General features: G+C 36.6%; 1 protein-coding gene across 1 annotated transcript; it reads right to left on the minus strand.

Annotated features, from left to right (window-relative positions):
* On the minus strand, positions 1–25,667 carry LOC110447894. Its single transcript, XM_021493871.1, has 7 exons — positions 25,314–25,667; positions 16,651–16,779; positions 9,897–10,062; positions 9,287–9,595; positions 7,247–7,430; positions 6,025–6,131; positions 1–5,597 (listed from the first exon to the last, which is right to left on the minus strand). Exons 1-7 carry the CDS (start codon positions 25,379–25,381, stop codon positions 5,259–5,261), a joined length of 1,302 nt encoding a protein of 433 aa, XP_021349546.1. The 5' UTR covers positions 25,382–25,667; the 3' UTR covers positions 1–5,258.
* Between the last annotated feature and the right edge of the window lie 740 nt (positions 25,668–26,407).

A 26,407-nucleotide genomic window follows, 5' to 3' on the forward strand; every position in this document is an offset into this window, starting at 1 on the left:
TTCATGTTTTATTTGTTAATGCCATTAAAACTATATTTATACGCAAATACTAATGTCATGAACATACAACATACTTGTGTCACGTAATAGACGTGAACATTATTTCAATGAACACACGAATTATATATGACTATTATGCTACAAACCCATGACATAAACTCGATTTATGGTGCATTGTACCATGAAAAGCGAAATCAACATGAATAATATTATCATCAATACGTCACGTCATTAAAAAGTAATGCCATGCTCACAAACACGTGAAAGGACAGGAACAAAATAACACGAAATATACATGGCAGCTGTCAATATTATTTACATCTTCTTATGTACACAATATAAACGGATAATGTAAGAGAATAATGTCACAATGACAGTGACTTGTTCGTGTCGATGTCACATAAACAGTGACTTGTTCTTGTCGATGTCACATTAACAGTGACTTGTTCGTGTCGATGTCACATTGTCACATTAACAGTGACTTGTTCGTGTCGATGTCACATTAACAGTGACTTGTTCGTGTCGATGTCACATTAACAGTGACCTGTTCGTGTCGATGTCACATTGACAGTGACTTGTTCGTGTCGATGTCAGATTGACAGTGTCTTGTTCGTGTCGATGTCACATTGGCAGTGACTTGTTCGTGTCGATGTCACATTGACAGTGACTTGTTCGTGTCAATGTCACATTGACAGTGACTTGTTCGTGTCGATGTCACATTGACAGTGACTTGTTTGTGTCGATGTCACATTGACAGTGTCTTGTTCGTGTCGATGTCACATTGACAGCGACTTGTTCGTGTCAATGTCACATTGACAGTGACTTGTTCGTGTCGATGTCACAATAACAGCGACTTGTTCGATGTCACATTGACAGTGACTTGTTCGTGTCGATGTCACATTGACAGTGACTTGTTCGTGTCGATGTCACATTGACAGTGACTTGTTTGTGACATTCTTCTCAATGCTCATTTACTGATGTGCTCTAAGAAACATCGGTAGCGAACAATAAAAGCTGTCAATATTTAATGATATACAGTCAATATATTTACATTATATACAAATAGTGGTTAGATGTGTGTGCAATTTATGACATATTACATGTAGATGGTTAATCAAAATGTTGGTGTTTTTTTGTACTACCACCCCATCGAACTATTACAGGGTCGCCAATAGATAGTACTGGTTTAGAAATAAATGTGTCAACTGGACGTATGAATTTATCCATAGATTCACGATACTCAGGACATGATATGGCGCAGTGAATTTACTCATTTTCACTTTACATGTATTGCGGAGTAAGTTGAATAAGAATGAAAATAGTCGTTCCTCATAAAATCAAAGTAATTTATCCCATTTTTCTAGTTTTCAGTTAAGCTTAAATATTTCATTCTTCGTTTATAACTATGGCTGAAACAGCAGTAAACTGTTAAGATAACTCCCATAAAAGCCGCTAATAACACAAAGACAACAAATGGGTTGCTTTGTAAGCAATGACGTTAAACTTTCATTTTACGTCCATTAACATAACATTCACTAATTTGCATACACTTTAAAGTTTGTACAAGAAATCTGGAAAACACAGATGTTCATATGATTTTCTGTTAATGTTTTTGTATGTTAAAATAAATCTTACAATTAATTTGGCGAAAAAAATGAAATACTTACACTAAGTGCTTTCAGTCATTAAACAGAGTTATTCCACTCAGCGATAAATCATCGTGAGCGGACTGCTTTCCTTCTAATTTGTATTACTCACCAGTTCAACCTATAATAAATGTTCTAGAAATTTACAAAAAGAGCGTGAATTTTAGCTGTTGCAGTACGGCGTCTTTTTAGACATAATACATCGTATACATGTATTTATACTGAAAATACAGGAATTCTACATATCGAAATGTGAAGTTAAAAGGCGGTTGAAGTGAAAATACACTTTGTTGCACTCACAAATGTCATAACATTTCAAAACAAAAACAAGACAAAAGACTGAATATCGGTTTATATCCCTGCATTTATAACTTTGAACCAGGTTTTACAGTGTATATCCATGCAGATGGCAAGGACACTTTCCTCTTTTAAGAAAATAAATGTCTTAATTAGAGTTTCAAGTCAGTTCTGCGTGTTTGGTATGACTTCAAAACTATTGCCAATACCACAAAGTTTATGAGAATCTCAGAAGTCCATTTCCTTTTTATCCGAGACTCGGCTCGAACATCAGAAACATGCTAGTATACCATTAATTTGGACAATTTAATAAGAGTTTAGGCGTTTACTTATATCATACTATCAGTAAAAGAACGGTATATAAACTAAACTTTATACCATAAATGTCATTTAAGTCATACCCATAGCAAATCAAATTCTTGACATAAAAATCTCAGATATGATATCAAATTACAAATAGCATAATAAATCAATACAAGTACATGCGCTTCACAATTTAGTACAATGTACATCGTTACTTCTGCTCCGAAAAGCCGTTGCTGTTCAAATACTACAGAATATAAAGAAAATGGAAAACCATTACCTGACATAAGTTATCCGATAGATTTTGATACTGGAAATTTCTTTTTTTGTGAATAATACCTTTTGGGATTGCGTTTCAAACGTCTCATTAGCGCTGATTTAAACATATCCATTTAGATGAATTCCTGATATATATTTTCATTTATTTTTTTCTTCTTTTAAATGATAATGTTTGTTTAACAATCATCAGTTATAACAGATGTACATGAAATGTATTTCAACAGAAATATACGCCGGGTTATTGAATTCATCATATGCAGTATTCTGATTTTGTTAAGATTGCTTTGTTTAACAATTTGTGCCGTTATTCAAAAACAAACTATCAAACCTTATGGGCATGCCCGTTCAAAGTTCTTTGGAGAAAAAAAAATACAATTAAGATCTCTAATACCGACCTGAATACCAATAACAACGAACGTTCTAATTAGTATGCTATTGGACGTGTTACATAAATGTAAAGCATAAATCTTAAAAGTGTAGTTAAAACACTAGAAACTTGATAGCAACATACTACTTTTAGAACTTACGAGTCCACTTCACATTTTGTCGGTACAGAATTTCTATTGGGATATATATAAAATGTAAGACGCATTTTTTTCATCTATCACTTACCCTTATGTCCTCAAAAAGAAGTTGACGTGAAACCATGAGATCTCTGACTTTCAAGTGTGCGTCCACATGTCTCTGTAACACTTGGAAAGGAAAGGGACTTATAACCACACTTATGCTAATATTGCTCTACTTGCAAGGTAAACGATATTAAAGAAATACATTTTGAAACGTGGAAATATTTCGAAAATGACAAGCAGTACAGTCATGGGAACCTTGACTCTACTATAACGTTCAACATTAGCGGCATAACAACAGCAAGTTATTCAATACTATACTGGCTATGCCAAACAAACTTTGTGAACGGTTTTACGGTGAAGACGGAACGATATTGTTTTGTGTAAATTAACATTCACGCCAATTATTGAAAACAATCAAAGCAAACATTAATCAATATCACGTAATGCACGGAACACTTTTTATTTTGTTTTGCCTTTTTCTTATTTCAGCCTACGAATGACTCAAAGTAACGGAGAAACCAGCCATGAAGATAATACTGTCTATGTCACTTTGAAAATATTTACACACATCTTAACGTCAAAAAATCTAAAACATGACAAGCACAATTTACCCCGGAACTACTGAACTATTTTTAATTAACATATAGTGTTTCAGCTCGGAGACATTGCGACCGTGACAGTACCATAACATACACACGCATTACGACAACAATACTGACATCAAGTACTTTAGCAACTCTGCAACGCATTCAAATAATCCTAGCAACAATATTGTTTTATTCGTAAAATGAAACTACTTGTTATGCTTGGATACTTTTTTACGACCATTTCTTTTAACGCTCGTCATTAAACAAATAGATAAAATGTAAATATCACAATATCACAATATATAACCACTTGTTGATACTGTATAAAATGAGTGTTTTGCTGTGTAAATGTTTTCGCTAATAAATGTTTTCGCTAATTTTGCATTTAAAAAATCAGCCCAAAAAAGGTAAATGAATAAATAAATAAACTATGAAATCTGTATAGCAGTCAAAATTGAAAGCGCCAAGATGCAAAACAATTTACCATGCGTGTTTGATTGGATCAAGCTGATCACATGGCTGATGTAAAACGTCCCGATTCCCTCTCGCTCTCGAATTTGTTTCCCGATATATCAATAACTAGGATGACTTTAGAAGATAACATTAATTGTGCGCAAGCAGGATAATCTTTACTTTTGTGTTATTGTTCTGTTGTTTAGGTAAATCAAAACAAATTCTTTTTGTTTCCTCAAGACTAACCATAAGCTCGATTAAAACAAAATTCATATCTGGGAAACAAAGAATCATGTTTCCCGACCACAAGGACAGTAGATGCAAAATGTCTCAATATTTTGATAGATAACGTTAATGTAGACACTCCGATCATGTGTTGATTTTTTATATGAAGGAACTGAACTAGTTTAATGAAACTTAAGTTCATTTTAACAAGAAATTAAGAAAAGGGAAGTTGAAACAATGTTGTAATTGCCTGCATCACTTCCTATTTCCCGTTCAGAGTGAGGTTTTAATTTCAATAACATGAACTGCTACCGGAAGCATAGCGTGGGTATATACTGAAATACTGAATCCACGCAACTTAACGAGGTCAATAACCTTATTTTGGCAATAATCTGATGTTGGCAATTAATGTCGCACATGACGTTGTCATTTGCTGTTATGTCCTACATGAACAGTATTCAGTGCATTAAAACACTCAGGCTAGCTGCAAATGTATGTCTTGACCTGCAACTTGAAGAAAACACGTAGTTTTATATGAAAATTTCACTGTTTCATACAGTGTCTTCACTTGGCACAATCGTTCACTTGTTCATATTATAGAAAATTTTACACATATCTGTATACAGCAATAACGTCTATGTACATCATTCATTGTTTCGTACATTTCCTTTTCAAAATGTCACTTTATTTACCACAAACTTTCACTGTAAAAATTCCAAGTTTACAGACCGATGAAAAGCTATCGTCAAAAGAGAAATATATATAGAAGGCAAGCCCTATTCAAATTGTACCATCCGAAACCATTTACTGGCATTGTCAATTGTGATACCACCTTGTTGTGCTGTAACTTTGTAATATATAGGTAAAGGTATCGAGTGATGTCTGGATTGTCAGAAATGTCACGAAATATGCACTCTGTTGTCCTTCGTTTTGTCTCTCGTCCATAGGGATGGATATTTCTGCGATTTTGATTTGGCTTTGCGTCGTTTAGCAAGCTTTATGGCGGTCTTCGTTTTTCTTTGCTGAATACGCCATTGCTTTAGACTCTTGCGGATGCTAGCAATTTCCTTTTGTATTCTGCGCACGCGTCCACTGTACAGTTTGTTGGTCGTGACCTGTTCTTCGGCGGGGAGATAACTCCATTTTGACCTTTTGTTGTGAATGATTGTTTTGATGCTCCTTAACTCGCGTTTGACGTATTTCAGTAGGCTGCATCTTGGAATCTTGGCTCGGTTACACTAGAAAAGCAATAAAATACCAAGTAAAGAAGCGTTTACAAACTGGCAAATTGATGGAATTTTTTTTTGTTTTTTTAGAAAGATTGATACATACCTTTTGTGAAAAATTAAACGACAGTTTCTATGCTTAATGAAATATAGAATTTGACCTATTTTTTACAATGACGCTTAACCCTCAGATATGTTGTCAAGGGTTTCCTTGCAATGTTTTCCTTTGTTCATATTTTGCCCTATTATTGTAGATTGTGAGTTCAATTATAGTTTTGTTGACATATCGGTATTCTTTTGCTGTCTTTTACATTGTGAACTTAACTTTAAAATAGCAATTGTAATAATCTGATGAATAAATTAATCATTTCAACTGAAAATAATTCTTCAATTTTTATATATGTATCATAATCCTATTCTGTCTGCCTTTCCACCTTACCGTCCGTTTGAGGGTTTTGTAGATGGTAATGCCCCGATTGATCGTTATTTCTATCGCTGTGGCAGTCTCCCATGTCAGCATGTCACCTCCGCTTGAAAGTCCTAAAGCTGTGAACATACAGTAGCATTTAAAGACAGTGTCTATTTGAAGCGAATAATACTAGTGTGATAAGTAACAGACAGGGACATGGCAATGAAGCTGTTATATTCCTTCTTTTCGTATTGCAGAGTAATCTGATCTTGCGAGCAGGTATTTATTGTTACGTCATTTGTTTCTGAGAGTAACGTCATACATTTTTGAGAAAGCGACGTAATTTTCTCACACAAACAAATGAAGTAACAATCAATACCTGCTTACAAGAGAACATAACTCTGCAATACGCTAAGACGGAATACAGTGACCTATCAATCAGAAAAAAGTGTTTTATAGACGGAACAGTGGAATGATTAAGGTTAACGTGCAGTAAAGCAACAGTGAAAGATATTAATTTAAGGCGTGATAATTATCATTTTTATATTACATTTGTACCAGTGAAATATCAGCAAAACTTATATCGTCACTGCAGGTATACAAAAAGTTCTGATTTTATATTGACCATTCAAAATGGCGTAATCTATTTTCTGTTCAGCTGCAGATGAAGATAATGTAGAAAAGGTGACATCTATGGTACATAACTATGTAATTGATATCATTTTTGTAAGCAAAAGCTACTAGAAAGAAGTTTTTGATGGACCAATATATTGGTCGTTTCACTTTGAAAGTAATGAATAGACTCAAAGCTTTTCGGGGGCAAGTAGAACATCCTGCGTCACCCATCTTTTCAACGGTGCAAAGCATTTTCAACACCAAAAAGAAGTTAAATTTTCCGGCGAGAAAGTTGTAGTAAAGTTAAGGCTACGACCGCCTTACAGCTTTCCTACATATGAGGTCAATATGGAATGACATTCACCGGTCGTTTATTTAAAGCCTAGAACGTTTATTAATAATTCCTACGCACCAGAAAACACGCAACACACATACATGTACATAAATGACTATTTATCATGCTATTTCGTATCAGAGTTGTTGATATAATGTTAAATTATTAAAAATTATTGTCCCCGCAAGTATTGTTTACAGGATGGAAAATATCAGATTTGTTGTTTTGATGTTAAAACAACTCCAAAGTATGTCCTTTCCCTGGAATAGTTTATTTACGTGTAGAGAAGGGAGCAGTCATTACCTCTGGGTTTAGGAAGAAACGGTAACATCCCGTAATTGAGATGCGGCTTCCTTGAATACATTTCCTCGCGGAGACGGTACAGATCTTGCTCATATCGCTTTACATGTCTGCAGGCATTTAAGAACTGTTTCCTCCTAAACTGGGTCATTTCAACCTTGTTCTCTGCAGTAGATATTCGAATAATCTGCAGAAATACAACAAAAGAGTATATTACATTGATGTTGAAGTACAGGCATAACCCACATGGCAATTATGTAAACATACTCTTATTTCTATTAACTAGTATCAAAGATCAGTGAGAACCGAGGAAAGCGATATCAAAAGCTTAATAACCACAACCCATTGTCTAAAGATATAACACTTTGCAAATCCACTATTGTTGTTGAGAAATGCTACTTAGGTTCAACTCAATTAGTTACCACAAGGATAACAAAGAAGACTTATCTACGAGGTTAGACAATAAGACGGTATAACTTTTTTCACTTTTAGCTGAAACCCTTCATATTAATTTCAGTTTTTTATCTTTTTATTCTTTAAAATTAGACTAACGCCGAAAAAAGTATACAATGATGAATAGAAAGATTGTTAGAAAGTACAACAACAGGAGTAAAGATTAAATAAAACAAAAGGAACTATAACAGGAGACCTATGAGAAAACTGAGGCGTAGCCAGAAATCTACACGAACCGTTTCGGGAGTTACCTGTCATTTTCATGGAACCCTCACAACTAGTGTACATGTGTGTATACACTATAGGCCCGGGTGTTATAAGGACCCACACAACTAAATCAGCCAATCAGCAAGTGTTTCATACGTTTGTAGTTCCTATCTGAAATAAGTTCCGGCTAATTACTGGGCCACTGAAGGAGTTTAATAAGGAACTTATGACAGATTTTTAGATAAATGAAATGTTCAGGTATTTAACTTTTGAAAAATATATACTTTTGACATATTTTCATGTCAGTGTGCGGATTTGCACAGGGGGGAAATGTCTGGGGGCGTTTCTGGGGGCGTGTAAACGTCCGGTTGTCAACTTCTTGGCGCTGGGACACTCCAATATGCCACTAAACCTACCAAAAAAGTCATTTTGTAGCCTTTGCAAGTTATGTATTTATGAATCTAAACAGTTGTCACTGGTTTTGAACTTCAAATATTAAAGTTATTAGCTGAAATGTTTGGTAATAACATAGAGAAAATGATTTAGTTGTGTGAGTCCTTATAACAAGTATAGACGTAACATAAAGAACTCCGGAAGTATCCTTTTGACGGAGGCTTTTGTTACCTATGACTTACATCAGAAAGATACATTGGTATTCTATTCAATTAAATTTGAACAAGGGCAAAATACGAACAAAGAAAAGATTAAAGTTAGACGCTAGAAAGAACAAGGAAAATGAGACCATGTGTTTCGGAAGGTTATGCGTCTTCTGCTTCATCGATGAGTCCCGCCATAAAAAAATTAAGTCAATTCCAAGTAATAATATTACAAAATTCTCTGTAAGCAGCTTCCTTCATCACATGGTTGAAGTGGAAATCCTTTAAGGTTGTTGTCTTGTCTTGTATCAAAATATGATTGAAAACACACCATGGAGAGGTTAGAAATAAATAACGTCATTTTGATTAGGAGAACTGTATCATGTATATGTACTGCGGTTTCAGGTTATAAAGTTAAACTATTTGAACTTCTTCCTTGTTGCTTATACATGTAATACCAAGCCACGGCGTACCTATCAGGTCCTCGGGAATATAGTCACATGGGATTCGAAGTAATTAGTTAGCCTAATTTCGGTAATAGAGATGAGGCATTCACGAGAATGAAGTCAAAATATTGAAAATGAAAACGTATTTTTGGACCGTAATAATGTATATTATCGGTCTCCATTTGTAGTCCTTCCGGGAAGATGAAGTCACTCTCAATTACTCCTAGACGACCTGTGGAGAACATCACAAATTTAGATATATTGATATGTCCACGAATCATACCTGTCTGAAGTGACCAGGATATTATCAATGCAACAGGGAAATACGTCACAATACTCACCTTTGTATTGTAGGGCTCTCCTGCCTCGTTATCAGCGAATATCATATGATCATGCATAGACTGCGACTGGTAGTTGGCCTTTGTCAAGAGCTTCACGGCCCTCGCATGCCGGAACTTCATCTCGACGACAATGATCTCAAGTATGCCGTAGCTTCTATCCCGAAGGTAGTACGCCCCATTGTAATGCTGTGCCATTGCTGGATTTACTGCTATTCCATCCTCCTGTATGTCCACGCTCCGGCGGTAGTACTCCACGTAGGCCCGGATGTAGGTCTTACGGTTGAAGGTGAGGTTACTGGCTATTTCCACCTTAAATGTGTAAAAGCATTTCTTGATTAAAATGCCGAATCGGCAGCGTTAAACATCCTGTATATACGGAGGTAAAGAATAAACTTCTCTCCTTATTTACCGTTGATACTTCTCATTTAATAATTTGTCATTTGTCGAAAAATGTAAAATAACATTTACTATTTATAAACTGTACATATCTGTATACGAAAATTTACAGTGGAAGTCTTTAGAGTTTTGCCGGCAATAAGACAACAATCCTCTCCATTCGGTAGAATTACAACGATTTATGTACATAACGATTTTATGTTTTATTTCTTACCGCAAAGCAGTCGCCTTTGTGCAAAAGCCCAAGACTCGACACTGTCTTAGCGTCACACAGTCCCATGAACACGAAGATGTCATTGTATCGCCGAACTTCAAAATTGCGAGTGTCATTCAGGACCTTGGATACACTTCGTATAGGTCCCTGTTTATTGGGTAAATTGCTACAAAACAGAAATAAGAAAACCAGTTAAATATTTTCCTAATTGCATCGCTAGCTATTGTGTGTTTTGGAAAATATGAAACTTTTCAAGTTTTCCCACTTAAATAGTAAAATATAGGTTGACGATAAAAATGTTGACTAAAAACTATCATAAAATATATTCAGAGTCATGCTTTAGTTAAAATAAAGGCCAATCAGCAAACAAATTTGCGATATGTAACTCATCATTCAATGTTATCCTTTTTTCAAAATTTAGAACAAAATACCACATTCGGCAAAGAGCAACGTAACGTTACAATTGTAGTGATGCTACAAAGAGAAAATGAACCTTGTGCTTCTAAATATAGAATAAATATAACTAATCACCGAACTCCACGTGATTATGATTTAACCAATTGGAGATGTTGAAAAATAGTTTTATCCATTAGGAGAAATCCTAACACAGTAGAAAGTGGACCATTTCGATAAAAAAAAAAGCAATTGAAAAAGAAGAACTCGACACCACGTCAAGATGGTACTCACTACACCATGTCTTTGAGATATGATCGTCCGATCTAAAGTCGTCAGAGATGCACCATGTTTGTGTTATACAAATACAGACCTGTGCCTTCTATAACAACTAGAAAGTCTCTATACTATGGCAAATCAACCTAACATTTTTTCAAGTAGCAATGCTAACCCTATGTTTCTCCTACATTATACTGTAAAATACGGGATAGAAGTTAATCCTTGAATAGATGTTAAGCTTGTTTGTCAAACACAGAACTTTTCTGGTTTTAATGAACGTCGGAAGTCAGTACCAACCTTGCTTACCAAATTATCTACTACTTTAGTACAACGAAACTTTGACAGATTCCAAAATGACAAGTAGAACTTGACAGTCAAAAGAGAAATACTGTTGATTTTTTCCTTCATTTGTTATCAAGAGCTTATTTTTTATAACCGGTGAATGATATAGGCAGCAGACACGTTTTTATACGACTTTGAAACACATTGGTGAAATGGAGTTTACAGATTAAAATGCAGAAGTGATGTCATTTCAGAAGCTCTTCGCCGCTACTTAACGAAGCCTTAATGAGAAACATCTTTAAACTCTAAATGAAAGCATGAATCACAAGCACACTTCACACGTGTAAAAACTTTAGATGTAAACCGTCATTAAATCGGGAGGACAGCTGAAGGGAGTTAATATAATGAGGAACTACGACAGCCTTTAAACATTTCACCTCACTTCATCTAAACAAACTTTGAAGACGGCGGTAAATGGGTACACCTGATAATGATTTGTTCGTTTAAAAACATTTCCAACCAGCTGACATTCATTAACTATTTCATTTAAGGAATGAAATTAAGTCTTTCAACATTCATGAGTTTATAACAACACTGGCTTTCTGGACATATTCCATATATATGCAGTGATGAGGTCACCTGTGTTATGCAAATAAATTAATATAATTTTCGTCAATTGGTCGAAGCAAACAGAATGGAAATATTACATGTCATGTTACAAAAACTCAGTCGATGAAATACTTCTCTTACAGTTTATGGTTACTTCTCTCACAGTTAATGAAATACTTCTCTCACAGTTAATGGTTACTTCTCTCACAGTTAATGGATTACTTCTCTCACAGTAAATGAATTACTTCTCTCACAGTAAATGAATTGCTTCTCTCACAGTAAATGAAATACTTCTTTCACAGTAAATGAAATACTTCTCTCACAGTTAATGAAATACATATATTGCAGTTAGCGAATTTTGGTCATGGATTAAGACACGGTCTTTCGTCTAAAATTGTCCTACGTTTTGACGTAGCAAGTCACAAATAATGTCAAGAACAGGGACATCATAACAGATTCAATAAGCAAAAAGTTGAAGACTGTTTCGTGGTTTCGGTGCCAGCTTGTATGAGGAAAGACCAATTGATAAAAAACGGAATAATCTATATGGGAAAAAATGACTAAAAGATAAGCGAATATTTAAAGACTTTGGAACGCAGATGACTAAATGTTTGCAACGTTTTATCTTTGTGATTATGACAAGACACTGTGTAAGAAATGGCGACCTACGATTCTACAGACCCGGAAAGAATACTCAAGATTTTGAATTCTAAACCAATGCTCAGCATTCTTATCATCGTCAACAAACACCGCCCGATTTGTTTCAGACCGGCCGTTTGCAATCATCTCGTTAAGACCTCATCATTTGGATTTGATACAGAGTTAATCGAATCGAAAATTACATTTAAGGTCGGCTAAGCTAAGTCTACTGCGATATGTTTGTACACAGGGTGAGTACTTGGCCTTTGAGTCGGACCAGACTTTCGGTAAACACTCGTTATATCGACACCTGGACCCAATCATAGACCATGTGGCTTCTAGTGCTAGTCAGCAACCCTATAAAGCACATAACACTATAGGCCACGACTCCGTGTGTCGAGTAAATCTGTGTAACGGGCCACATTTTACTACGTACTTCACGGGTATGAAATGTATGTATTTCTCATCTAGCATATCTTATCATAAATCACCTTATTTACAACCTTGTCAAATAATGTGTTTATTGATACATAAACGTAGTTAACCACTGTCAAATATCATGGTTAGTAATTTATAACTAAATGAATTAAAATCTTTTCAAATATAATGTTTATTTCCGTTAATCACTATAATTAAAGTCCCTGTCTAATAGAGTAGAATGACTGTTAGTACATTGCAAAACAACGTGTTCGGTAATTAAAATAACTGTCAAATGTCATGACAAATAGTCGATAAATAGACAACGAAAGAACACCGAAGTGAAAACGAAATGGTATTTCAAAACTAAAAATCGATGAAACCATGGCAAAATATGAATAGAAATAAGATTCATACGCATTCAGTACTGTTGCAAAAATTGTACAATAAAATATAAACCCAAGTGTGTAGGAGAGCAAAAGGTGAACGACAACCGCCATTATGCATTACTTAATTGGTTGTGGGGCTTTGTATCAGTTTGTTATCAGTAGCAATGCTTGTTATTTGGCAGCAACGGAATTTGCTAAGACATTATTTTGTTTTGTATTTTTATTTTGATTGCGTAATAATGCTTTATTTACGTGTATCACTATCTGTACGTCAGGCGTGAAGTTCTTGGAATAGCAATCCAGTGTTGGTACAATCATATCGCTGACGTCACGATAGTTGTCACGTGACCAAACTGTGCTAAAGTCTCAAAACACATGTGATTGTTGGTCACATGCTTATCTAACTCGAGTTACATGTAGTCAATTTTACAATTGTATAAAGACACGAGGTCTACCAAGTGTTTTTTCAAGTTGAAAACTAACTAACGATATTATTTTTGGGACACATGTTTCCTGTTTCCGATCTGGGAAACTATTGCCATGAACAATAACGTCGTAATGGAAGATGGCGTCGCCAAGCATTGTTTGTTGACATTATAATTAGAACATTAAACAATGAAATCACGTCCAGTGTGTGATATGTACCCAGTAGTGGGTAACCAAAATATTTACCAACTCCTAGCAGGTTTACCTAATGAGTTAGGAGTGTGGAAACTTTTGGAATAAAAAAAAAAAATTACGCCGATATGTATTAACATCAAAGTTAGCCCTGTACAATATTGTCTTGTTGACTATATTCCTTTACCGCACATCTGCCTAGCACCAACTATCATTCAAAATAGTGATTGTAATTTACGTTAACGCAGAGTGGCCGTAAATATATTTTTCTTATAGTATAACAGTTATAACGACTCCCTGTTAACTCTTGCCTGCATAACTCGTTTATAATTTCGAGACATTTCATCTTCGACGAAGAGAAATATTGTTATTACAAAGTTTAAAAGTGCGTATTAATTTTCTCCAACAACCAGGTTTCCTCACTTCCGACCCCTTAACAAAATAAAACCTGCTAGGATTTGGTTTAACGTTTTCAACGTTATTTCATAGGTCATGAATTTAATTGTGACGCCAAGTAACAATGTTCGCGCCGTCATCTTCAGTTGAGACGTCATGTTTCATGGGAATAGTAACCCGATCAGTAACAGATGAAATGCATTTCCAAGGGAAACAAATTGTTTTTTAGATATCTTTTAGACGTTATGGAGGAAAAAGGTCCCCAAACTCGCTTTTACTTTTATTCATGTTTATCTAACATTCATTAGTTAATTATCATAATTATAAAAGATAATTTTAAACGTTAATGTTTCCTTTTATTTGAACTCGTTGTGGATTTTGTATGTAATGTTTGACATGGATATTGCTGGAATTTTCTATTCGGATCAGATAGAACGTTAATGAATGATATCTGCTAGCTTCGAAGAGTACTCTACACGTTTATTCTCGTGCTAATGTTACATCTATACAGTGGAATGTTTCCTCCCTAATCGAAAGGCCACGATCTGGATACACAAAAACTACAAATAATTTAGACAAGCAAGGTCTTCACACACGTGCAAGTATTTAACCCTTGACTTCCAACAAATGATATGTATTACATTTTCCTCTTCCGAAAATCATCTTTGTCATTCACTTCCGGTCTGCCGGCACGTGACAGATCGCCCGCTATTTTTGTTGATCGACGGAAGATAACCATAATTGACGCCACACGCTTAACTGGTGTAAACAAAGTGAACGTCTTGCTAAGAGTTTGAAGACAGCTTCATGGAAATCATTTCGGGCCGTCATTTTTACGTCACTATATTTCCAACATTTGGTTTTAAACGTAGTGCATTCTACTGCAATGCAGCTCAGTTCATTTCAAAACAACCAAGCTGAATTGAACTTTTCTTTCAAATAAGAGGTTGCTTTAACATAAGAAAGATAGCTTAAACGTTGTATACTTAAATCATGCAATTATATGAAAAACATACACCATAGAGCTAACACATGGGGTGAAAAATGGAATTCAAAGTTGTTAGGTCAAGACGATGTCCAATGACATTCTGATATGTTAAAGTATAGATCAGCCATAAGACGGATGCTAAATAATTGCTGCACCAGGAGGATAAGTGTTAACTGCACCACATGTGGCCCATGATGTCCAATCTGCGAGTGTGTTACCTGCCAACCCCTAATGATGGTAACGGGTGCACGCCGTACCTACCAAACCCTAGATACGGCGATGGCTATGTTCATCACGGCCCCTAGTTACAGTGATGGGTATGTACATCACGGACCTTGTTACGGTGATGGGGTATGTATATAACGTTCCCTAGTTACGGTGAGGGGTATGTATGTAACGTTCCCTAGTTACGGTGAGGGGTATGTGTATAACGGTCCCTTGTTACAGTGATGGTATGGATACAACGCTTACTAGTTACAGTGGTGGGTATGTACATCACGGCCCTTGTTAAGGTGCAAGGTATGTACATCACGGTCCTTGTTACGTAGATTGGGTATGTATATAACGGCCCCTAGTTACAGTGAGGGGTATGCAAAGCACGGCCCCTAGTTACGGTGCAAGGTATGTACATCACGATCCTTGTTACGTTGATGGGGGGTGTACATCACCTCCCCTAGTTACGGTGATTGTTATATACATTATGGCCTCTAGTTACAGTTATTGGTATGTACGTCACGATCCTTATTGTCGTTACCTTGTTGTCTACCTAAGTCACTCTAGTTACGGGTGTGGCTACCTAACAACCAATAATACGGCAACGGATGTATGTACCAAACAAACCCTAGTGACGGTAACGGATGTACGTACCGAACAACTGTTAGTTACGGTAACGGGTGTGTCTACCTAGAAACCCCTAATTACGGTAACGGGTGTGTCTACCTAGAAACCCCTAACTACGGTAACGGGTGTGTCTACCTAGAAACCCCTAACTACGGTAACGGGTGTGTCTACCTAGAAACTCCTAACTACGGTAACGGGTGTGTCTACCTAGAAACCCCTAATTACGGTAACGGGTGTGTCTACCTAGAAACCCCTAACTACGGTAACGGGTGTGTCTACCTAGAAACCCCTTGTTACTGTAACGGTTGTGTGTACTTAACACCTAGTGACGGTAACGGATGTAAGTGTCGAACGACTGTTAGTTACGGTAACGGGTGTGTCTACCTAGAAACTCCTAACTACGGTAACGGGTGTGTCTACCTAAAAACCCTTAACTACGGTAAAGGGTGTGTCTACACAACGATCCCTAGTGTTGGTAACGGATGTGTGTACCAAATAACCCCCAGTGACAGTAACGCGTGAGTGTACTTAACAACCCCTAGTGACGGTAACGGGTCTGTGCACTTAACAACCCCTAGTGACGGTAACGGGTCTGTGCACTTAACAACCCCTAGTGACGGTATCGGGTGTGTCTAACTAGAAATCCCTAGTTACTGTTTCGGGGTGTGTACTTAACAATCCCTAGTGACGGTATCGGGTGTGTCTACCTAACAAGCCCTTGTTTCCGAATGCCTATCCTACCATTCGTTATATGTATTTACGTCACAGCCACTAAGTCATGACGTAGTTTTCATATGAATCTTTGTTACGCGACACACGCTCATAACGGGGTATTTATACCTATCAACCCTTAGTTACGGGATATATGTCCATAACAATATTTATTTATAGGGTGAGTCCTTACCAGCTCCTGGTTACCGGAACACCTGTTGAAATCTCTTCAATTTTAAGGGAACACTGGCCAATGTCCAGAGCTGATCCAAATTTCCGGTTGTACTCAAAAGCAGAGATCTCCAGCTTCTGGCCGACACAGCTGTAACCAAAGAAAATAAACAAAAATGAGTTTTAACACAAACACAATTACACTTGCCAAATTGAATTTGTGTCGAAACGCAAGTGCAAACAAATTACTGGCACCAACTCAGAAACGATTTTTTTTAAATAACACCATCGTACGATCTAGGAATGCCTTCACGAAAATGAGTAAGTAGAGAAAGAATTTATATTGGTTTTCTTTATTTTAATCATGACATTTTAATGTGTGAGTAATGCCCTGTTTTATGTGTTCTGATTGCTTCACAACTCAAGCAAAGGATTATCGCACGGTTATATACGATGGCCTGTAACAATAAATAGAGGGATGACTATATGGGGACTGACGGTGGGATAAACTGAAACTATATTTCCTACATGTGAAGGTAGTATCTACCTGTACCTATCTAGTGACAAAAAGAGCTGCTAACATGTATTTATTGTATTGTGTGGGCCTTACATATGTACAAAATCGGGGCTTCATATACACAAACGATATCACGTGACCCTTGCATTATTAAAAAAAAACAGTTTTCAGAGCCCTCACATCCTCTACATACTTTATCTTTTCCATACTCTTTCCTATCTTTTCTCGTTTGCAGAAGGCCGATAGTCCGTAATAGCGGACATCAAAACGTCTAAATCAAAAATAAAATGCATGTTGTCATGTGACCCTCTAGCTCCTTGGCATTGTACTCGGCACTAATTTTCCAGAAATTTCAGAAAAAAAGGTAGTAGAAGATTTGTTCATGGTCTTCTAACGCTTTTTGATAATTGATGAAATATTATAATGGATTGGCAATGTCAATAGTGTCAAAGTCACCTTACTAGCGTTGGCTTAAGGGAATGTTCCTGTAGCTCAGCTTTAAAGTGTCCGACTAGAAACTCAGTGATTGCGGTTTTGATCTCCGGCAAATGCAAACATTCTTTTTCTTCCTATTATAAACTGGTGTCGCTGACCTCCCAGATCAAGGTAGTTGAGAACCCTTGCCGGGGAAGCAAACTAACCCGAGTTGTGATGGTCTTTGAAGGCGAAAACGCGGGACGAGTGGGGAGTAGTGTAAAGAACGCGCATTGTAGTTACATGTAGTGTCACGTTCGACTTCTAGATGGAAAAAGATAGAGAAGGACGGATGGATGGACGGTAATTATTTATCGTACAATATCATCAAAGTAATTCATTGTTGGCATACTGTATGAATTACCAAAGTTAAAGGCGTAATCACTTAATTAGATGTTTTGACAAATGAAACAGAGCAAAGAGCACCCTTTTCCCCAAGCCTTCCTCCCCCCTCCCTCCCTCCCGATCCGACCCTGCATGATATGAATGCGAACTGTGTCTTTCCATATTATAGAATGTATGGCATATCTGTGGCGAGTATACAGTCGCCAGCTGGTCGCGAGCTGGCCACAAGCTCTACTGGGGAAATTGAGCATGTGGCGACCCCTGCCGACAGCCAGCTTAATTAGTCATACTTTCATAAATATTTTGACACGTGATGTAGAGCAGATCCCCAAATAAACAGTGTCTGGTATAGCAAGGTCATTTATAAAGCGTCCCAGCAGACCTTTTACTAAGGAAAACCTAGATTTAAACAATAATGGGGGAGGGGGTAGAGGTGAGTCGAGATCGGAGTTTCTAGAGCAACACAACATGGCCAGCGAGTTTATTTTAGACGAAAAAAATTGGTAAAATATTTTGGTGGACTTATTACGTCATATATCAAGTTTGAGTGAGTGTTACTTTAGGTCAATGATGAATTAAAGTTTTTTTTTTGTTTTTTTCATCCTTGACTTGTAAAAACTGTCCAATTTGTGACGTTAAAATTCAAATTTGCTGCTAGAATTTTACAGAATGATTTTTTTTGATATTCTACAATGAATTTTAATATGAACGTGCATGCATGAATACTATTGTATATTGTTTCTCAAAATATTAATTTTAATAAATAAATATAGTATTTAATATGAATGTATTACATATTCTTTATTTAAATAGTTCATGACATACCTCTCAAAGTACATAAGATCTTTAAAGATAATTAAATGGGAACGATTGATCAGTGGAAATATAAAAAGATACAAACAAACCTGTCTTATCCGAATAGAAGGGACTGATACATTTGGTTGGATTAGACAGATATTTTGTTTACCTTAGTTTCCATATCAGCTTAATGTCGTTGTTGTTTTTAAGATTTCGGATTAACACAGTGATCGGTATAAGACAGATTGTATCACAGTGTGGTGTACAGAACCTGGTACAATCTGATAACTGGCATATACATGACACTCGGTCTTGTTGTTTTTGTTTTGTTTCTTTTTTATAAGCGATGTTTAATTCCACAGAAAAGAAAAATGATTTTGAACAAGACCCTTATCACTAACATATTTAATGGGATTAGCACCCCAAACAGGTGTGCCAGATGGACGGGGGTAATCCAAACAAATAAGGTCGAACATACTCCGATCAGAACGACTTAGCACGACAATGACTAAATAGTCCGGGCCCTGATTACTGATTATAAGGTTTAAGTGGGTTTTAATACGACGCCATGTATATTTAACACGTGGGTTATAACGTCCATCCATCATGGAATTTGAAGGCGCCTGCGTATTTGCACAAGAATTATAATAAACCATTCTGTATACGTTTAATCTGTGTAGGAAAACATCGAACGACTAGTGATAAACAGGTTAGATTAAATCGCTAATTAACAGTCTGACATTTAAAGTGTTAAAGAGTGTATCTTCACAGATGAACGACGTTACGTTAAGTACCTATATTGACACGGGATTTACGATGGCGAGATATCAGCCCCCTCTAGTGGCACGCGACGAGAGTCCTGATAACATGGGTACTTCTCGCGGAATTTGACAGCTCAGTTTGATATGAGACGTTACATCCGGTTTTATCAGTACTTTGTAAGATATTATTTTCAAATGCGCATTGATCTGGAGTCATCGCCAGAGCTGGTTTACAGTAGAACGAATCTTTGAAGAAGGAGCGCGGAATTTGTATTAGCTTCAAACGTGAATTCCCTCCCCTTTGCTTAAAGATCAGTTCCTTCTCATTTCGGCAATACTTCACTCCTTAGAAAAGTCTACAGCTTTGTGGTTACTGTAAATGCCGCCAGAGAAACTCTCAAGATAAATGCTAACCTGCATTATAAATGTTTTCCGTCTTTGGCTATCATCTTTAATCAAAGTAGGTAAAAAAATATGACAGTGACTGTACATATACAGACATCCCTGTAATTTGAAAATATACTGTCCTTTACCACACAACGAAATTATGTGTCGCTGGAAACTTACAGCCTGCATGGCTCAAATTTATTTTGAAGGGAATCGAATTGAAATGACACGGCGGTAATAGAATAACGTTTCTCAATCTAATTAAAAATATATCTTCACATCGCTCCCGTTTACTGATATGTCGCGTTGAAGATCTAACAACATCCCGTAGAGGGTCATGTTCAGGCGACCTTTGCATTAACCAATCAGATGAGAGCTTACGCATTTCTGTAAGTGATGATGTAATGATTTCGGAACACACTTGCTATGATAAAAGACCGAGAGGTGTCAAATGAGCATCGAAAATGGCGGCGCCCATGACACCACGCTGTGTTTATCTACAAGACAACGTTTGTACAATTTGTGGATTTTGTTTTGAAATTAGAGAGACTTCCTCTTCTGGTGATGTTGTCGTTAAAAAGTTTAACAACCTGAAACTAAAATTAACCAATGACAGGCTTCGCAACATTCAAACTATCACTGGACCAGACGATTTTGGGCTGATTGATTGATTGATTGATGGGGCTTTACGTCCTTGTTCCGGTTATAACCGAGCCTAGGACAAAAAAAAGGGGGCGGGGGGGCTATGGCTGCAATTCCAGCCTTTTTGAGTGTTGCCAAAAAGCTCTAAAATGGAGGATATGGGAATCTAACGTTTTAGTTTCTATAATTTAGGGATTGCAATTTGGACTGTCACTTAAAGCCCTACACTAGTCTAAATTTATATCCTATACTCCGTGGCGGCTAGCAATAAGCCTACTCTTTTTCGAAAGCCAGTAGAGTGAGCTTTAACGTGCAAGGCGTGACTCTCCTTACACCGGACCCCCATTTAACGTCCCTTCCGAAGGACGAAGGTTAGAGGACAGCGTGAGGGAGTATGAACAAAGGTCTTATGGAAATAGCTTGTTAAGAGTTTGATTTTGGGCTACGAGGTGTCTGCATTAAATGCTACAGGTCCTGCTTTCTGATTGGTTGAAAGAAAGAGTTATGTCGCGTTTTGATTGGCTTGTTATAAATACGATAATACATTCATGTTGACCTCTGATGTGACCCTCTATGGGGTGTTGTTAGATCTTCAACGCGACATATCAGTAAACGGGAGCGATGTGAAGATATAATTTCAATTAGATTGAACGTTTCTATGGTTAATGTTAGATTGTAATCTATGACAACAAAAAATAACACAGCATTAGATATCGAAAATTATCTTTCTGTCTGTCTGTCCGACTAAAGCCCTAACCAAGGACGATTGTTCAATAGATGAATATCTAAAAAGAAATAACGCCTACTACTTATTTGGTAAAGTGAAAACGCTTGACCAAGTATCACATATTTAAATGACGTTGACTCTCAAACAACGACTGATCGTCTGCTCGAACGTGGAAAAATGAAAAACGGACCATAAATTTATGAGACATTTTCTTAGAAACTTTACTTTTCGCAATGAAAATTGTCATGGTAATGTACCGAAACTAGTTTCAAGTAAAAACATTCATCTTCCTCTTTGTAATTTATTCAAGTTATCAAATATATGCAGTTAATCAATATCATTATTAAAAGCATGCACAACTCTTTATACTAAACGAATACATTTGTTTGTTTGTTTGGGTTTATTTTTTTATGAAGTCATAAAACAAAATTTTATTCAATTTTCTGTCCTTTTTTTTTCATTTGATGCCGTTATTACTGATTAGAAATATTTGACATTTTTAGCTAATTCGAATTTTGAAAAAAATATGTCGCAACTCTCTAAATGACAGTGAATGACCAGAGGTGTATTGATGAACTGGCACACTATTCCGATACACGCTATCACGTCACAAATACGATGTATATAGTTTTTCTACTATTGCTACTACGACTGTTTACTATGTTCAACAGCGTTGCATTACTTCAAGCACGTGCACAGCTGTTTACGCCAACCAGGAACTAAAAAGAACATCTTGACATCGTTTATGAATAATGAAGATAATCTCTTCCCAGCAGAGACTAACCGAGTTACCAAGTACGCCAACAGCGTTCTCCAACAATTCATTCATTAAACCCATACCTTGGAATGCGTTATCAAACGAAGGAGACCTGGAGCGTATTACATCACAGGAAAGCCTCGCCCCGCACAACGTAGCTCGAATTGATGTACGTACGGATGAACAGTATTGAACTTTTTGTTATGGTTTCCTCGTAGGCATGCGGGGCTTCGTAGGCATATACACGCACTTGCCTTAAATTATCTTGAAAGGTTTATAGCGTGTAATCTTTAGTCATGCCAAAAACTCTTACTACTTTTTACTAGAACTACGTTTGCGTAATTCTCCATCATTTTTTTGCATCCTCCGTGCTCTTTTGCAGCTGTAACGCTAACGCAAGCATTATACATTTCCCAATAACCAATTTACATATCTTCACTCCTGTGAAGGTTTAGTTGAATGTTCCTTAAAATGTTTGGTGAACATTATAAAATATGTTACCAACAATGGAAGTAATAAGTTGGACGTGATTCCGCTGACCGATATTTTACAATGATGACGTAACGGAAAAACGCTTTGCGGCAGTATCTTCTTTTTTGACGTCATGATATGACGCATTTGATTCCCCGTTCGGAAACAGGAGCGACGTATTTCCAAGTTGAACATACAAGTTTACAGATACAATCTGTTCGTTATGGAAGGACCTGGTCCACAGACTCGTGGCGGCTGGTAGTTACGTTTATATAACTTTCATGAGTTTAATTCTAAAATTGTAAACGGACAATCGGTCGACCCCGTGACTTTTTACAATTTTAGAATAAAATAACTCGAGCTAAATGTACCATATTTTGTGGTGAGGTTTAGAATTCGTATTCTAAGTTTGTTTAATTCATGATATTCAATAAAATTATTCAAAATCTCAAAATGCTCAATCTGCTGCATCGAGAAAATTAGCAAACATATATGAGTGGTGTACTTAATTGGTCTCCGAGGCAAACGTTGTGCAAATTGAGTACTTTCGGGGGCGATAATTAAGGATTGACCTGCATTTTGACGGCGTATACCTATGAACGCAGCTGGCAACGAACATATTCTATCGCGTTAGCGCTCCATAAAGAATATGTTCGCTGCCAACTGTGTTCATACTACCATATACGCTGTCAAAATGCAGGTCAGTCCTTATATTTACATCATAAATAATGTTCAAATGCTATACAAAGAAAAAAACATTCGAAGCAAGTTGCTACGATGGTAACTACGGTAGCCGTGGTTGCTTGGACAATATAGTTCAAGTGAATCTACATCGATATATTAGTAAGTTTAGAAAATACGCAGTGAACAACACTCTTTTCTTCTTTTCATCGCTTGTGAATTTTTAATTAAGTAATATTAGTAGCACTTCGAACATATTTATTCATTTAGAACGGTACACGCCTTGGCACACTGCTCTGGTAGTGACGCGGTCGAACGTCGTTAAAGGAAGTCGCCATCGTTTGCTTTAGCGTCAAAGGATTTTGAATGTGCAGCCATGAAATAAGAAGTTTGCCAGCACGCCTTTGTTGCATAATCAAACATAATGGATCTCAAATAGGAACCAAACAATGGCTGTCATCGAACAGTTATCGCGCTTTAGCGTGAACGGCGCTATATTTGAAGCATATATCAATCTGCCGAGCCTTTTACGCTACTTTATACGCAATCAGAGTTTACTAAGCTGAAGAAGGGAGAGATGCAAACATCTTTGTATATCTCCAAAAGCTTTAACTTTATTCAAGCCAGACGTTACAATTTTACTTAGTTTTATATATACTTTCATAAAATTAGTTCTAGTTATTTTCACAGGTTAGCAAGTTAATGTCCTATCATCATGTGATTCATTCGATTTCAGCGCAAACACAGTGGTATTTCTTGTTAACGACAGATTTTGAGTCTGATTGGCAAAGGAGTTAATATGAGAGGTGTCACCGGCTCTGCTTCTGAACTTCCGGTTGTTGACATCCAAAGATTTTGATACTTTTACATTCCATTTAACCAAACAAAAACGGCCATTTACAGCCTTCAAGCTATGTCTATGAATGCAGATAGTTACAATTAGTGCAAATTGTGTAGATCTTCAAATATTAAAGTACGTAGCCTAAGGACCCATGTCCCGCTGCTCTAGATTAACCTCCCCTTAATTTCATGATGGATATAACTGTAGCACAGTTGTAATTCCGTTGATTAGAGCAATAGTATAATCATTTGAAGTCCAGGGTTCGAATCCCGGCCAAGCCTCTCTAATATTTACACGCAGAACACTATTGTTGAGTATGTGTTGTTAATTTATCTTTTATCTTTTTATGTATTTACTTTTATAGAAGTCCCGAATGATATGGTTTTCGGTTCAAACATAATTCATCAAAGATACAGCTAAGTTGTAACATATACCGGACTTTTATGAAAAATGATTAAAATTAAGCAAACAAACATAAAATCAACAACAGTGTTCCGAGTGTAACAAAGCAGTGGGTTAAACCAAGGGTTAACACACTGGGCCTCAGATCATCTATACTCCTGCTTTGACCAACGGAGCTACATTATACCTTGTCAACTTTGTGACCTGTACATAGGTGTTCAATTCCTACTCGACATTTCTATTAAAGATTTTAACTTAAATGTGTAAGAAATTAAAGTTGCACGCAACCATTCTTTTACAAGTACCTCCATCCAAAAGGAGTCCAAAATGAAAGCAATGTAGGGGTACGTGTATTGTACGAGTGGTACACGTAGGGGTACGTGTATTGTACGAGTGGAACACTATGTATTTAATTCTTTGATAAACGATTACATACAGCACTTTAACGCTCGGACAATACATGTGTAGGTCAAGTATTAAGGGAGATCACTGTAATACAATATATTTTGTTAGGTGACATATAGCCTAACAAAATATCGATCATGATAAATCTTCAATAGTAAAGCTTTGACAACCATTATCCTGCCAAAAAACGACATTTCCTAAGATCAAATGCATATGGATAATGTATATTATGGAACTAACATGTATCAAACTATTTAGTTAGAATGATTTTATGGTATAGCTGCCAACTTAATTGTTAAGGAGTTAACTATTATGCGGCATTATATATAGTATGCAACGTTCTTGTCTGTAATAACCAACAGAAGGATTCGGTTAGAAATGGAGCTTGTTAGCGTAACCATTGAATAGATTAAATAGAAACATTCACTCGAAAGTAACGTTTACGATTAACAAAATCTACCTGCAAATTTAACTTACCTATTTTCCAGAAATCCCAGAAAAAACACAGAACAAAACAGCAAGTTTGAGAGACTTGGTACATCCATAGTGGAATCCGTACTCGAACTGAACTCAAATTGGAATGCTACCAACTTGATCTCTTTGTAATTACTTTAGAACTATTATAAAACTGCCTGTGAGCCTAATACATTCAACACACCGCTCTCGGCCCATGTGTTGGGGTATATGCTCGCGAGTTGTATATACTGTGTGTACAAACAAGCGTCCTTCCGTGCACACGCGCGCGCTTTAAAGAGAAGCAGACGATTTGCTAGAATTATTCAACTCTGTAAATAAATAACAAAGTGCGTACAGCGCGTGAGACTATGCTACAGACGACTATACTATAAGCAACGTGGTCGAGTTTTGATGTCTGGAAAAGGCGGGAAAAAACTGGCACGCGAGCGTTGAGATTTAAGTGTCATTTCCGCATGGCTATGTAAACGGGAACACATGTCTTAACGTATCCCGACTGTTATAGTAAACATAGGGAGGTATACATCGGTATGGCCCCTTTCCTGTTCGGCACTCTAAACAGCTCCCCAAGGGCCGCCCATTCAAATGAACCCCCGTTGCTTCATTGGATTGAAAATTGCATTTATATAAGAAATGGCATGCATTATTGTACTGGAATGCTAACTGCAATTATAACTAAGTTGTCATTTCCTATGTGGAATGTTAAATGCATTTCAATAAAATGGCCTTTAAAAGTATGATATATCATTACGTAAGGTAGACAAATTGTCAGTTTTATAGATGAAGGATTTGTTTACAGATTTCAGTCAGGTTCTGCGCATATATTGTTTAATAGGTCAACGAAATATATGTCATTCTATAGCTTTGGTAAAAGTCCAAACATGAAAAGGTGATGGAACATACCATTTCAATCAATAAGTATGCTAATGATTGACCCAATGAATTGTTTGGCAATTTTTATGGAATTATAATTTGATGTTGCATTGAAACATCTTCTTAGTTAAAATATGTTCTTTTATGCAGCAGGTGCACCCGAATGACCTTGGTCAGGTGGAGGTCAAGGTGAGAAAGGTCACCACGTGCTGCTAAAAATAGCA

This window comes from Mizuhopecten yessoensis, unplaced genomic scaffold, assembly GCF_002113885.1.
Source record: "Mizuhopecten yessoensis strain PY_sf001 unplaced genomic scaffold, ASM211388v2 scaffold3645, whole genome shotgun sequence".
Classification (NCBI taxonomy): Eukaryota; Metazoa; Mollusca; class Bivalvia; order Pectinida; family Pectinidae; genus Mizuhopecten; species Mizuhopecten yessoensis.